General features: G+C 38.8%; 1 protein-coding gene across 2 annotated transcripts in view; it reads left to right on the forward strand.

Moving 5' to 3' along the window:
• Positions 1-105: 105 nt before the first annotated feature.
• Positions 106-16573, forward strand: part of GFM2 (GTP dependent ribosome recycling factor mitochondrial 2) — a 74013-nt gene continuing 57545 nt past the window's right edge. For both annotated transcript variants that reach the window (XR_006786757.1, XM_045848207.1), the window contains exons 1-5: positions 106-281; positions 3325-3408; positions 5126-5210; positions 6882-6939; positions 7391-7488. Coding sequence is in view for 1 of the 2 variants with exons in the window: in XM_045848207.1 (XP_045704163.1) it covers positions 3349-3408; positions 5126-5210; positions 6882-6939; positions 7391-7488 (301 nt within the window). In the remaining variant the exon portion in view is untranslated. The remainder of the gene's footprint in view (positions 282-3324; positions 3409-5125; positions 5211-6881; positions 6940-7390; positions 7489-16573) is intronic.

Consider the following 16573-nt stretch of genomic DNA (forward strand, 5'->3'; position numbering starts at 1 on the left):
TCCGAGTTTCCGTTCTCCGCCTCTAGCGTGAAGGGCGGAAGTTGCTGGCAGGAGGTATTTCAGTGGTGTACCGCCGGAAGTGGTGCGTTTTCGCGTAGCTTGGCGGCCAGAGGGGGCAGAAGTGAGAAGGTATAGGTTCGGTTCTGGAATAACCGGGACGTTCGCAGAGGTAGGCGGACGTTGCAACTTGAGGCCTCTGCAGACTGTCGAGCTGCCACGACCTGTCGCTCTCCACAGCTTGTAGAGAGAAAGCCGGCCTCCGGGATGCGATTCAGTGTCAGGTGGGTACCGAGCCGCCCGGTGCGACTCCTGCGTGCCTAAGACCTTGCCCTGCCTTGGGTACCGCTGACCTTCAAGGATGCAACAGATCTTACACCATCAGGTGTTAAGCAACTTTTAGTGAGCACTTAAATATTTTCCAAGGCCTAAGGAAGCCTCGGCCTTATACAATAACTTAGTTGATAGCACCAGTAGGAAACCATTCCTTGAAGTTCGTTGACACATAGGGAAGAAGAAAATCACTGCAGGGCTGTAAATGACTATAGGTAAAAAAAAAAAAAAAAGTTTGATGCATTGTGCTGGGCACTGTTACTAGGAGATCCCTCCTTTTCGGGAGCTCACAGTAATGGGGATAACTTGTAAATACCATGTTTGTCATGAGTAAATACGAATCGAAGTATTCTAAAAACACAGAGAAGGTAGCGTTAAAACTTTCTAGGAAATTAGGAAAGGCTTCCAAGCTGGGGCTTGGAGAATGAATAGAAATTTACAAGGTAGGGCGATTTGGGGGTTCTGGGATGCTTGCAGGCAGTGGCAACACGCAGCGGTGTAATGGTGTCAGAGCCTGGTGTTTCTGGGGAATTTTGGCTAGAGCTCCCCAGTATAGAAGAGGGAATAGGAGAGTACAAAAACTGAAGGTAGTTGGGGACAGATTTGGCATGTTAAAAACCTTAAGTAGGAAAGTGACAAGATGTTTATGAAGGATATATGTAATCCATACTAAAGCAGTATTAAAGCAGTATTTCCCACTTTAGTGATTTGAGTACCTCTTTTTAAGACTGGTGATAGCTGAATGTCACTTGCTGTTATTAACTTATGGTTTCCTATAAATTAATTCACAGTTTTGTGTAAATTAATTTAACTTCATCTTAAACAACATTGCCTATAAAATCACAGGTTTTGTTGGCTATTTTTCCTAATATTTATTTAGTAAGCAATTTTTTTTTGGTATATAACTTAAACTAATCAGGGGCATTCTCTTTGGGAAACATGGTGTTGGAATAAGTTTTTCAAAATTGTTGGTCTGTAGGGTCCCTTCACACTCTTAAAAATGATTCAGATCTACAGAGAGGTTTGTTAATGTGGGTTGTAATTGATATTCAAGTATTAGAACTTAAAACTTTAAAATATTTTAGTCATTCATTGAAAAGTAAATAAATCTATTTAATGTTAATGTAAGTAATATAGCTTTATGAAAACTGCCTATTTTTCAAAACAAATATAGTTTGAAGAGTGTTTTACATTGCATTACAGTTTTGTACAATAAATCTCCTTAATGTCTGGCTTAGCAGAAAACAGCTGGCATTTCATACTTGCTTCTGTATTGAATATGTTACTGTGTATCTTTTTTAAAAAGTTTTTGGTTGAAGTGTAAGAAGAAAATTCAGCCTCATACACACATGGATATGTGGTTAGAAAAGGAAAGATTATTTTAATAACCTTTTCCAAAAATTGTAGAACATCTTAGATGCTGTACCTGGCTTTGACAAGTGGTAGTTTCTTAAAGGTTAGTTGTATGTGGAATCAAACCACATTACTGAGCTTTTATTGTTCCGTTATGTTAGAATCCACTATTCTTGTTTAGAATAGATCTAACGTGCACGATTTTGTAAACATCTTGAACTTCAGCGTTAGAAATGAAGAGGGAATGGAGTCAAGATATACAGGGTCTGACAGAAGTAAGGCCTGCTTGAGTGTGGTTGGTAGGATAATAATATGGTGTAATAATTTATAGTTTTAATGTGAATATTTCACCTAAAATGTCACATGGTGTGCTTGAGTGTGATATTGTTATGTTACAGAATTACATGCTTATGTTTTTTTTTAAAGATTTTATTTACTTTCAGAGAGAGAGGGGGAGAAACATTAATCGGTTGCTTCTCCAATGCCCCCAACCGGGTACCTGGCCCAGAACCTAGGCATGTACTTTGACTGGGAATAGAACCGGTGACCTTTCGGTTCCCAGGCTGGTGCTCAATTCACTAAGCCACACCAGCCAGGGCTGATTTTGTCATAAAAAATTTTGTAATAAAAAGGGGGCATTATTTGTGCTGGACCCTGTATTTAGGAAATAAAAAGGATTTGGTGACTTCCTGAATATGGACAGTGATTGTTTTAGTCTTAAGACACAGGGGGAAAAAAGCAAATTTAAGAGGAATAATAATGAGTTTTGACATGACTTCTTACATAACATTGGGCACAATGGTTTAACCATGTTTATTTACTTTTCTCCCCATCGACTCAGATGCTTCTATTTCTCATTGCTTTGATAATGAACTTGAAACATAGTGAATATTTAGTAAATGTTCTAAAACTGAAGTTGCTTAGTTTCTGTGATCATAGAAAAAGAGGACTTGCTGTTGTGTGAGTGTGTATATATTTTATTTCAAATTATAAAGAAAGCTTATTTAGAAAGTTACAAAGGTAGTAGAAGTAAGCCGGCCAGGCTGTGTAGGCTCAGGAAACAAGTTACTGAAGCAAAAGAGAGGCCCTTGGAGCTCAGGAGAGAGAAGGGCAGAGGTGACATGCCTGGTGGGAAGAAGAGGGGACGGGAGAGGCACGGGCGTGCTCCCCAGAGGGAGAGTGCCGCTTTTGTATATTTTGGACATGATTTTATTTTTGCATATTTATGGTATAAAAGTCAGAATATATAGATAAATCAAAAAGTTACATTACCAATGAGAAATTACCAACATATAGATGCTTGCTTACCCTCCTATACTTAATTCTATACATTTACATAAAATTTTGGTTGACATGATATATTTTTATAATTTCAAAACATCTGTTTCTTCAAAACATCATATCTTGAGGAATTAAAGCATGCTGAAAAAATACAAGGGACATTTTAAGCTTGGAATCATTTTTCATGTTTAGTCAGAATTTCTACTTTCTGAACAATGCATTGTTTTTGATAGCTAAAAATATTGTTCTTTTTAAAAGTAATACATTTTTACAATATATATTACATATGCTTTACTTACATGTGTTATTGACATGTAATATGTAAACTTAGTTTTATAATTTCGTATTTTTCTTTTTCAGAGAGTAACAGTTTAGAAGGCCAAGATGTCTAATTTGAGGATATTTGCAGTGAATCATAAGAAAATATCTAGCTTGCACATTAATGTAAGTGTTTTTGTAAAATTAAATGTACTTCAACAACTTCAGTTACTTTACTTCCCAAAAGGCCTACTATGTATGTGTATATACACACATACACACACGTGTATACACACATACGTGTGTGTGTATTAATCTGTCTTTATCTTTAGCAGTTCTTGATAGGTAAGGGAGGATCTGTAACCAAGATGAGTTATGCCTTATCATTAGTTTATAAATTCATTTTGCTGCTTTAAAATCACCTGTGCAAAGCCCTGGCTGGCGTAGCTCAGTGGATTGAGCGCGGGCTGTGAACCAAAGTGTCGCAGGTTCGATTCCCAATCAGGGTACATTCCTGGGTTGCAGGCCATGACCCCCAGCAACTGCACATTGATGTTTCTCTCTCTCTCTTTCTCCCTCCCTTCCCTCTCTAAAAATAAATAAATAAAATCTTTTAAAAAATTTATAAAATCACCTGTGCAGCAAGCATTTTGAAGACTATTTCTGTATTCCATTTGGAAGTCATTAGTGGCCCAAGGAATTACAGTTTTTCTTCAGTGTTTTCATTGCTGCCGCTTTCAGACCTTACACCCTGTCTTACCTTGGTGGAAATTTTAATAGCTTTGAGCCTCTTCTTTATTCTTAACATATTTTCTTAGGATACTAGTTTTTTGTTGCTAGAAACTTGGTAACTAATGTAGAAATAATATAGAAGGCACATGCATGCATTCTGAGATAATATAAAAAGCAATTTGTGGCAACCCCATATCATTACATATACTAACTGTAACAATTCCAAATATAATGTCAGCCATTAAATATGTATCTAGTGCCCTGGCTGGTGTGGCGCAGTGGACTGAGTGCCAGCCTGTGAACTTAAAGGTCACAGGTTCGATTCCCAGCCAGGGCACATGGCTGGTTGTGGGCCAGGTTCCCAGGTGGGGCTGTGCAAGAGTCAACAGATCTGTGTATCTCTCACACATCAGTGTTTCTCTCCTTTTCTTTCTTCTTCCCTTCTATAAAAATAAATACTTTTTTTTTTTTCTTACAAAAGTGTATCTAGTGATCTAGGGATAAATTGGGTTGGAGAATATTCATCCTCTATGTGGTAATATTAGAAGATACCTGGGCAGCTTTTTAAAATGCCAATTTCTTCTCCCCCTACTCCAAATGTTTTTTAAAAGCCTTGGAGGTGTTTCTAACGTGTAGCTACTGTTGTAAATCCTGAAAACAGCAGATGGTTTTAGAGTTCATGACTCCCACCAGCTCTCAGTAGCTGTAGAGGAGAACCTAGCAGTATCCAAGGTGAGATCCTTTTTTAACCTTTATGAGTCTCTGGAAACTTCAGAATCTTGGTTCCCAAACTGTAGTTATCAGAGTCACCTGAGAGCCTGTTAAGACACATGTTCTGCCCCATCCCCAGAGTTTCTGACACTCTTGTTTGGAGTGGGTCCTGAGAACATGTCTCTCTAATAAGTTCCTGTGATACTAATGCTGCAAGTCTAGGAGAATCAGCATGTAAAGTCGGCTCAAAATAGCAAACTAGTATTAATTTTATCCTTTTTCTTTCCTGTGGTGTAATTTGGATTGTCACTTTTAAAAAGAATTGGAGTTAATAGATGGACACTGTTTAAAAGACATTCACAGTATTTTGTCCTCTGAGAATGCATAGTTACAATGTTAAAATTACTGTAATAAGTCATACTAACATAAAATTAATGTTGTGTCTTTTTCTCCTCACTAGAATATGTATTGCTCTAGAATTACATCAAGTTTAAAAAGAATAAAGACACACGTGCCTCTTGGAAGAAATTACAGTTCCCTGCCAGGTATTACTGCTAGATTCTCCTCGTTTTACTTAAACTGTACTTGCTTTCTTCTCTTTGCTTCTCCTCTCCTCCCTGTCCTCTCCTCCCCACTCCCCGCCTCTCCTTTCCCTCCTCTTCCTGCCTTATCCTCCTCTCCTGTCCCTCTTTTCCCCCCCTCTCCTTTCCCTTCTCCCCTCTTCCTCTCTCCCTTTTTTCCTCTTCCTCCTTCTTTCTCTCCTCCATCCAAATCTCTCTCTCATTTGTAAGCATCTCCCTTATTAGGGGGCTCCAGCCATTTTGGAAATAGTGACTCCTTTTACTCCTTGGCTATTTCTCTGAGATGATTAGGAATTGGGTGTATTCTGATAGATGCCAAGAGGGAATACCAATAGACTTATTATGCTCCTCATCTGCTGGCCATCTTGAGGAGCTGAATGAAGGAGAGGGTTGAGTCAGTTTTAGTAGCTGGCTCAAAAGTTTAGCAGGTGAGTCTACTTGTAGATTGCTCTTGCTATACATTGATTTTGTAGTCCATTTCTGGTTTTTATACAAAAGTATTTTCTGTCAATAGAAGTTTACCAGATAATTTATGTTGAAGACTCTTGAGAACATAGTTTGGTTAAATAGTTATCTGGGGTAGTTTAGGTTAGATATTATAGCTATTAAAAGCTGAAAGCAAGAGAACCTGCCAATTCTGAACGTTCTTGCTTTGTTTGAAGTGAGCAAGCATGTGGGAGACTCGATGAAACTAGTCTCATTCTTTTACTGTTCTCATTACTATCTTTGTTATGTGAGAAAAATGGTGTAAAAATACTGATTGTCTTTGTGACTTGTGAGGGAATGTGAATTTAATGGCCTGGCCTGCATTATCGGTGTGTATCTAGGTTTTTATATTTTGCTCATGAAGTTTTATCTGTAGCAGTACAGATTATTTTTCATCTTCAAACCTCCATGAGGTTTCCAAAATATAATAGAACTCTTGATTTATTATAGAGATTTGGGAGAACTGATTTAAATAGCAGGAAGTTATAGATTACACTTATAAATATAACAGCATTGTTGCTGTGATAGTTTTAATAAAATACATGTTAAGCATGGAGTAAGATAGATACTGTGGACTTTTTTAAGTCCAGAAATACTACTTGGCCTTTTAGAAGTATTAGATTATTGTAGCTTCTGTTCACTAGTGTCTTTCAGCCTGACTTTAAAGGTGTTGTGTCCCTGGGAGTGCTGAAGGAAGGGTGGGTTCCAAACTGTGCAAACATTCATTGTCAGCTGATCCTGGGATCCCTCTTAGCTCTTTAAGCCTTGACAATGCAGGATCACAGGACTGTGCATTTTATATTTTTCTTTGGCTCCAGATATAATGTCTTGAGATTATTTTTATGAACATTAACTCTAATTCTACACTTCTATTATGGAATTGTGGAAGGTGGCAGAGATTGGGGTAAATATATTTTTCTAAGGCTATGATCTAGAAATTGATGTTTAAAAACTTTACCTTAATGTTTTATTGTCATCCATAGCTGTTTTTTAGAGATTATAGGAAAATAAATTTTCAGTGAATGAGACTTACTTAGCTTGGGTTTATTTAATTTAGAATTATAGTATTTGCTTAAAATTATTTTTATTTCATCTGTATGTTAAAGGAAGATTTCTTAAACAGTTTATTTTTAATCCTCTTTCTGTTAGGTTTAATAGGAAATGATATCAAATCTCTTCATTCCGTCATCAGTCCCCCTGTAGCTAAGTAAGTATTATCTTTCCACGGACATTGTCTTCTCCATTGGCTGCCACAAAAAGTTCCAGGTTTCTTGAGTGGGCTTTATTCAGCATTGTTAGCGAATGCCCTAATTTCTGTAACTTTTTGCCTTGCCTTATTATAAATACATGTTGGTATGTATCTAAAAGCTATTTTCTTTTCATAATTGAATGATAAAAATTTCAGTGTAGTCACAGTACACTTTGCATAGAAATAAATATAAGGTATTCACAAGATTGTAGTTAGCTCTTTCGTTACTTATTTTGTTGGAGTACTGTCGTAGTGATATATGTTTTCCAGTTTTCTAGTTTTTACACCATTATATAAATTATTGAAATACTAACCAGCTTCACAATTTGCACAGCATAGGTATTTGGGTTTTACAATTTTAGTCATGTTCACCTTATGATACATGTCTTTTTTTCTCTATTTTAAACAGGATCCGTAATATTGGAATTATGGCTCATATCGATGCAGGCAAAACTACCACCACAGAAAGAATACTGTACTATTCTGGATACACAAGATCATTGGGAGGTTAGAATGGATGGATTCCTCCTTTCTGTACCCCCATTAGCAAAAACATCATGGGAAAATATTTTGAGTAAGAAGTCAACCTAGAGATCTTGAGTATGGCATGGAGGCACTAATGTCTAAACCACAACATAAAAATTAGTTGCAGCACCCACCAAAGGGTCTTTCTAGTTTCAACTAAACATTCAGACTCATGAGACTGTCTTAGGCCACACTGGGTACTGCTCTACTTACCCTGTAGCACAGGAACCCTAACTTACCAGCAGACCAGCAACAGGTGTTTCTTTCTGTAGGAGTTCTTATAGTAGCCGACATGGCTATCTAGGAACTATCCTCTGTGACTAGCCAAAAGTGATAGCTCAGCTGCAAGGTGTCAAGTTTCTCAGGAGTCTCCCTGGCTTAGAAGACTCATGCCCCCTAGAGATGAATATCTCTTGTTACAGCTCCATGGACTATCGTCAGGGCTTCCCACAAGGTATGTGCCGTGCGCCCCTCAGGGAAACCTAAAGCTGTGTATCTCCATCAGGTATTTATAATTCATTTATAGTTCTTCCCAATTCAGATGTAGCTTACCAGACTTTTTTCCATAAGAAGTGTTGCCTTGCCCTGGCTAGTGTGGCTTAGTTGGTTGGAGCATCATCCAATACACCAGAAGGTTGGCGGTTTGATTCCTGGTCAGGGCACACACCTAGCTTGTGGGTTCGATCCCTGGTTGGGGCGTGTATGGGAGACAACCATCGATGTTTCTCTCTCACATCAGTGTTTCTCTGTCTTTCTCCTTTCTGCTTTCTCTAACCTCAATAAACATGTTACATTTTTTTTTAAAAAGAAATACATTTAAAAAAAGATGTGTTGCCTAGCTACATAGTTGACGTGCTTCTGTTTTCTGATTTCTAGAAGATAAGAACCAGAAAGTTAACCAGAGGTCAAGTTCTCTTGCAGAGAAAGAAAGGATTTAAAAATTTTTTCCCCATAATAGTAGTGTGATTTATCTAAGTTTTGAATTTGTTTTTTAATTACAACATGTCAAAAAAACTCTTGTTCTTGACCAGGCATTCACATTTGAAATGCCATGTAGCTTTTTTTGTTGTTGTTTTATTTTTAAATAACTGCAACCTTGCTCCATTCTTACGTTTTTTTGATGAATCAACCCTTTTATCATTACGAAGTGGCTTGTTTTAGTCTCTGGTAAAACAATTTGTTTTGAAATTTAAAATGGGAGTCATTAGGTCTACAGTACCAGAAGTGGAAATACATTTTTCTAAAGCTCCATGGTGATTTTGAAATGCGCACTGTCTTGAGAATCATTTCTCTGGACCCTTGGAGTTGGTTCTCAGTAGAGTGCATTTCATATGGAGATTCTAATCCTGGATGTTCATTTCCTCCCAGGAGTATAATCTTCATGATGATACATTTCTAAATGTAAAGCACAAGACTTTCTCATAGAATTACTACTGTGTAAATTGGAATGTAACAGACAGCAAAACATGGAACGTTGCTAGGCTTCCTGTATTGTGTCACAAATCTGGTTAAGAATCCTCCCCTCATATCCCCAGTTTGGATTACTAAAGCAAAAGTCCAGAATGAGGGGGCCCAGGCAACTTTCAAGTAATTTTTTTAAATTGTGGTAAAAAGCACATAATATAAAATTTGCCATCTTAACACTACTCTCAACAGTGTTAAGTATATGAACAGAGTTTGCAACCTCTCCAGCACATCTTACAAAACCCAGACTCCATCCCCACTAAACGGCTTCCCATGTCCCCTGCACCCAGCCCCTGGAAAGCACCCCTCTCTTTTCTTTCCCTGTAAATGCGACTGCTCTGTCTAGGTGACTGGCTCATTTCACAGTGTTCTCGAGATTCATCCATGTTGTGGCATGTGTCAGAATTTACTTCTTTTTTAAGTCCGGATAATAAATCCATTGTATGTATATACAAGATAGATTTTGAGGTTCAGGCCAGAGGCCTAGGAACCATCCCAAGTGTGGCAGAACTTGTTCCAGCATTGGTTTTGTTAGTCATATTTGTAATCATAAAGAGAGAATAGAAAATAAGGTGGTTATTATGGTTAAAAAAATCGTATTATCATTGTAAGTGATTAAAAAATGTTTTAGCCTAATTTAGAACTTTTGGTTAGTTTTTCATCTTTGTCTCCTTAATGATGTTTGTTTTCTTGGTTAGTTATGAATAACTAGTAATACTAAATACTAATACATTGCTTTAACATAGCTATTTCGAGTTGCTAACAAATACATTTTTCTTTTTTATTTCCCTCTCCATTGGTACATACATGTATGTGTATGTACACATGTGCACACACCCAAACGTAATGTGGGGAAACCAGCTGCATTTTAGAGGTTTAATGGTGTTATAAGCAGCAGTAGTATAAGGCCATGATGACTGTGGTTTTGAATTTTCAATGATAAAAGTCAGCTTTTTTATTTTTTTAAAAAGTTTATTTTCAGTTATAGTTTACATACAATATTATATTAATGTCAGGTGTACAACATAGTGATTAGACATTTATATTTCTTGGGAAGTGATCACCCCGATAGTTATTACATTATTATGGACTATATTCCCTGTGCTGTACTTTACATCCTTGTGGCTATTTTTTTAATTGTATTTTTTTCTTTACTCTTTAGTCCCCTTACACCCCCTTCTCTCCTGCAATCACCATGCTGTTGTCCATATCCATGAGTCCTTTTTCGTTTTTGCTCAATCCCCTCCCCCTCACCTCCCTCCCTCCCCAGCTGTCATCCTGCTCTCCATCTATGAGTCTGTCTCTATTTTCCTTGTTAGTTGTTTGTTCATTAGATTCCACATATGAGTGAAATTATGTGGTATTTATCTTTCTCTGACTGGCTTATTTCATTTATCATAATGTTCTCCAGGTCTACCCAGGCTGTCGAAAAGGGTAAAATTTTCTTCTTTTCTACAGCTGTGTAGTATTCCGTTGTGTAAATGTCCCAGTCATTTTATCCACTCATCTGCTGATGGACACTTGGGCTGCTTCCAAATCTTGGCGATTGTAAAGAACACTGCAGTGAACACAGGGGTGCTCATATTCTTTCGAAGCAATGTTTCCAGTTTCTTGGGATAAATTCCTGGAAGTGGAATCGCAGGTCATAAGACAATTCCATTTTTAATTTTTTGAGGTATCTCCATACTGCTTTCCACAGTGGCTGCACCAGTTTGTATTTCCACCAACAGTGCAAAAGGGTTCCCCTTTCTCCACATCCTCACCAGCACTTGTTGTTTGTTGATTTATTGGTGATAGCCATTCTGACAGGTGTGAGATATCTCACTGTGGTTTTAATTTGCATTTCCCTGATGATTGGTAATGTTGAGCATTTTTTATGTCTATTGGCGATCTACATGTCCTCTTTGGAGAAATGTCTATTTCATTCCTCTGCCTATTATTTTAATCAGATTGTGTGTGTTTTTTTTTTTCATGATAAATTGTATGAGTCTTCTATGTATTTTGGATATTAACTCCTTATTGGATGTATCATTTTGAGTATCTTCTCCCATTCAATAAACTGTCTTGTTTTGTTGTTGATGGTTTTCTTCTCTATGCGAAAACTTTTTAGTTTGATATTGTCCCATTTGTTTATTTTTTCTTTTGTTTCCTTTGCTGGAGGAGAGATCAAAAAAAATATTACAAAGAGTGATGTCGAAGAGTTTATTGCCTGTGTTTTCTTCTAGTTTTATGGTTTTGGGTCTAACATTTAGGTCTATAATCCATATTGAGTATATTTTGTATATGGTGTAAGAAAGTGGTCTAGTCCCTTTTTATTAAATTTATTGGGATGACATTAGTTAATAAGATTATGAGTTCAAGTGTACAATTCTATAATACATCATCTGTATATTGCATTACCACCAAAAGATTACACTTGTGCTTACCACCTCAAGTGTAGTCTTTTTTCATCACCATTTTTGACCTTCATTACCCTCTTTCACTTCCCCTACTTCCTTCCCCTCTGCTAACCACCATACTGTTGCTTGTGTCTTTGAGTTGTTATTTTTTTGCTTTCTGTTTTATATCCCATACATGAGTGAAATCATGGTTCTTGTACTTTTCTGTCTCACTTATTTTGCTTCATATGAAACTCTCAAGTTTTACCCATGTTGTCCCAAAGTTCATCTTTTCTTATGGCCAAGGAGTATTCCATTGTATATATGTGTTACTTCCCTTCATCCAGCTTTCCGTTGAAGGACGCTAGGTTGTTTCCATGTCTTGCCCACCATGAACAATGCTGCAAAGAACATAGGGTGCATATATGTTTATAGATAAATGTTTCTAGATTTTTTTGACTGTGTACCCAGAAGAGGGATTCCTGGATCATATGGTAGCTGTTTTTTAAATTTTTTTGAGGAACCTCCATACTGTTTTGTACAGTGGCTGTACTAGCTTATCTTCCCACTAGCAGTGTCTGAGGGTTTCTTTTTCATTACATCATCTCCAGCACTTGCTATTTCTTTTCTTGTTGATACTAGATTTTTGTAGATACTAGTTCTAGATTTTTTGTGTGGTTAGCATTAGGTTTATGCAAAATAAAGTTTCATATATACAGTAACCCTTCTTAAAAATTTTTTTTTATTCTCAACCGAGGACATACTTTTATTGCTTTTTGAGAGAAAGAAAGAGAGAAACATTGCTTGGTTGCCTCTCATACACACCTGGGCCAGGGATCGTTTGTCCCCGGGCCGGAGATCAAACCCACAACCTTTTGGTTATGGGATGACACTCCAACTCAGCCACACTGGCCAGGGCAGTTCTTTTTCTTCTGATTGCATTTCATCTTCATTTGCCTGTGCAAGGTCAGTCCTTTATCCCGTCCCCTTTTGTTATTGTTGTCTTATGTTCTGAGTTCATTGTCACATTGCAGTAGCTATTGTCTTCTTTTTTAAATGTGTTTACCTCCTTAAGTCATTATGTAATATTTAAGTGTTTAATATTCTATGCTGAACAAGGGCTGCAATTTCCTGCTTCTGTCTGTCAGTCAGTCATGTTACTCATAGTTTTGTATCCTTTTGTCTTTTTGTTTCAGGTACAACAACCTTCAGTATTTCCTACAGTGCAGGTCTTGTGGTAAATTCCCTTAACTTATGTATGTCTGGAAAAATCTTTATTTCTTCTTCATGTCTAAAGGATAACTTTGCTGGATATATTATATTATTCTTGGCTGGTGATTTCTCTTATAAATTGAATGTTTGATTCCATTTTCTCATAGTATGTAGGTTTCTGTTGAAAAATCTGATGATTATTGGGATTTCCTTTATAGGTTATTGTCCTCTTTTCTCTGGCTGCCTTAAGAATTTTTTCTTTGGCATTAATTTTTTGACAGTTTTAGTATAGTGTACTTTTTAGGTTGTGATAATTAGGTGTTCTGTTAGTATCTTGGATTCAAAGATCCAGTGCTTTCCATAGATTTGGAAAGCTCTTATTGATTATTTGTTTGAATGGATTGTTTCCTTCTGTGACTCTTTTCATTCTGGTATACCCATTGTTTTGATATCCCTCTTTCTAATGGAGTCAGGTGGTTTCTCGTAGTCATGAGTTTTCTTTTTTTTTACTCTCAATTTTCTTTTTCCACCTGAGTCATTTTTCGATTTCTGTCTTCTATGTTACTAATTTCCTCTAAGTGGTCTGTTCTATCTCCTAAGCTTGCTAGTTCATTCTTCATGTCATTTATTGAGTTCTTCAGCTCCAGAATTTATTTGCTTCTTTTTTATAATTTCAGTCTCTTTAGTGAAGTAGTCCTTTTGTTTATGGATTTAATTTCTGAGTTTGTTGAATTATTTTTCTGAGTTCTAGTATTGTTGAGTTTCCTCAGAACTGCAGTCTTAACATTCTGTCATTTAAATCAGTCTTCCATGTCTTTAAGTTTATTTTCTGGAGATTTCTCATTTACTTTCTGAACTCCCTTGTTACCTTGGTTATTTATTGGGCTTGTTGATTATTTCTCTGCCTGGGCATTTGTGAGAAGGAAATCATCTTTTTTTTTTTTTTTTTTTAAATTTGACTCCTCACTGTTTAGCAGATTTGTAGGAGAGGACTTTCTTTTATTTTCCAGTAGGTGGTGCTGAACCACAAGTTCTTATTTTCTCTCATCTGCACTTTGGGCCTTCTGGGATCTCGGTCAGGTAGTATTGCCTGGGCCATGGAAAACTCCCCATATTCCCTGAGCAGGTGGGGATTCCTTTTACATATCAGTTGCTTCTATCTCAGGACACCACCCCCACGTTGGGAAGTGGCAGGTGATCAGCCTGTGTGTACTCGATATAGCCTTCCTGCAGCCAAAGGCTACCAGCTATGCCACCACAGTGGGGAGGGGAGGGGAGAGGAGGGTGAGGGGAGGCAGGTTCCTGAATCTGCAGCTCTGATCTTTCCAGTGCTTTTAGCAGCAATGAGTACAGACCAGTTATGCTGGAAAGTTTTTTCTGGCCTCTTGTGATCTGTCAAGCGAGGATTTTTCAGCTCGGTGTGCCACAAGAGGTTGGGTGTGATGGGTTCCTTTGTCTGATCCTTGTGATGGAGGTTTGTGGAATGTCGTCACCTTTCACACAGCTTCCCTGCTCCTGGCCCTGGGCTCATCCTCAGTGTGTACCGACCACCCAGGTCGATGTTGCCTCTGCCCCTCTGGTCTGGTCTGCTCAGTTGGGGATGCACCCCCACCCTTCACTGCTGTAGCATTTGCTGGGGCGGCAGCAAGCACTAGTCTGTGCGTGCAGCTTCCATTTCTGTCCTTTTTCTGCATCCCATCTTCCATGTTCACTCTGGTAACCAGTGAGCCCACCTTCAGAGGTGTCAATGCGTGGATCTCTCAGATATGTTTGTGTATTGAAAAAGGAATCCTTTGTTGAGTTATAGCTGTATCTTAAAGGGGAGAGACCTAGAGGTCCTCTCTCACGCTGCCATGTTGCTGACTTCACTCTCCTGATAGTTTTTTTTTTTCCTTTCTTCTTTTAGAAGTTCTGTTAATGTTTCCTATAATACTTGTTTAGTGGTGGTGAACTACTTTAGCTTTTACTTGTAAGGGGAGCTCTTTATCTGTTCTTCAATCTAAATGACAGCCTTGCTGGGTAAAGTAATCTTGCTTGTAGGTCCTTGTTTTTCATCATATTGAATATTTCATGTCAGTTCCTTCTGGCCTGCAAAGTTTCTGTTGAGAAATCAGCTGACAGTGTTATGGGTGCTTCCTTATAGGGAACTAACTGCTGCTTTTTTCTTAGTGCTTTTCAGATTCCCTCTTTGTCTTTAAGCTTTGGCATTTTAATTATGATGTGTCTTGGTGTGGGCATCTTTGGATTTATCTTACTTTGTACTCTCTGCACTCCCTAGAGCTATGTCTATTTCTTTCACCAGGTTAAGGAAGTTTTCCGTCATTATTTCCTCAAATAGGTTCTCAATGCCGTGCTCACTCTCTTCTTCTGGAACTCCTATAATGCAAATGTTGGTACACTTGATGTTGGCCCAGAGGTCCCTTACGCTACCCTTATTTATTTAGACCCTTTCTCTTTTTGCTGTTCCAAGTCGGGTATTTTCTGCTACCTTGTCTTCATCTAATCTGCTGTCGATTCCCTCCAATGTATTCTTTATTTCAGTTATTATATTCTTCATTTCTGATTGGATTTTTTAAAAAATGTTTTCTACCTCTTTGTTGAAGTTCTTCCTGAGTTCATCTCTTCTTCCCCAAAATTCAATGAGCATCCTTATTATCAGTGTTTTGAACTCTGCATCTGATAGATTGCTTGTCTGTATTTTATTTTATTTTATTTTTTTGGAGTTTTGTTCTGTTCTTTCATTTGGGATATGTTTCTGTTCATTTTGGCTGACCTCTCGTGTTTGTTTCCATGTAGGGAGATCTGCTATGGCTCCCAGCCTTGGCAGAGTGGCTCACAGAGTAGGTGTCCTATGTGCCCCAGTGGTGCAGTCTCCCTGGTTACCTGAGCCAGGTACTTCCAAGGTATTCCTTGTGCAGGTTGTGTGTGCCCTCATGTGGCAGTTGAACCTTGATTGCTGTTGGCACACCAGTGGGTGGGACTGACCCTCGGGCTGACTGCCTGTGAAGGGTGGCCATGACTACAGCAGGTGAGCTGTTGTGCAGGTGTTGACCCCATGGAGTGGGGGTCACTTTAGTGGGGCTCTGGTGCCAGACAAGTTCACCTTTCTTGTGTGTCTTTTGTGGAGCAGGTTGGGTGGTGCTCCAGTGTGGTTTGAAGCTGGCCACCAGATGTGTTGGTTCTTGAAGCTCTTGGGAGGGTCTCTGATGCTGGACAAGATCAGCTGCAGCTTGTGCCCAGCGTGGGTCATCTGGTAGGAGCTGCAAAGTAGTCAGTGGTTGGTTGCCATTTCCTCTGGGCTTAGAGGCGTTTTGGAGAGGCTGTGCTGTGAACCTAGGCTGTCTGCCACAAGTCTCAGCATGGGACCCATTGGTGGACACCATGATGTGAGCTCAGGCCAGCTGGCACTTGTGCTGGGCTTGTGGCCACTTAGTTGAAGCTGTGTTCTAAAGCAAGACTGGTCACTGTTTATGCCAAGCATGGGGTCACCTGATGTAGGTCACAATGCAGGTTGAGACAGTCACTGTTTGTGCTAGTGTTGGAGTCACTTAGCTAGAGGTTCAGAGCACACCAAGGCCAGTGCTTCTTGTTCCAGAGTTTTGGAACTTTGAGAGATTTTGAGAAAGTCTGCAGCTTGGGCCAAGGCAGCCCACTTGTTTTAAAAAGCTGCTGGAAGAGATTTGGTTGGGTGCACAAGTTGGGTGAGGTGGAGTCTCAGGCAATCCCTAGGGCAGGGCAAGAGGTATTAGCCAGGTTAATAGAGAGCAGATTTGGTTTCTGCCTGTGCTGTATCTGCTGGTTGGGGGTGGGCTCAACAAAGGAACAGGGTACCAGCACTTCCATCTCCAGAGAGAGCTCTCCCAACCCGTGTTCTTTCAGCCCTCACCCTAAAGCTAGTCAATTTAGTTCTTCCCCATGTGTCCTTGGTGCTTTTAAAGTTGCTGCCCCTGTGTTGGAGCCCAGAGCAAGTGAGTTTGTGAGCAAGTGAGTCCTCAAGTGGGCCCCTCAAGAGG

Source organism: Phyllostomus hastatus, unplaced genomic scaffold (assembly GCF_019186645.2).
Source record: "Phyllostomus hastatus isolate PE091 unplaced genomic scaffold, TTU_PhHast_1.1 phas_contig_58, whole genome shotgun sequence".
Lineage (NCBI taxonomy): Eukaryota > Metazoa > Chordata > Mammalia > Chiroptera > Phyllostomidae > Phyllostomus > Phyllostomus hastatus.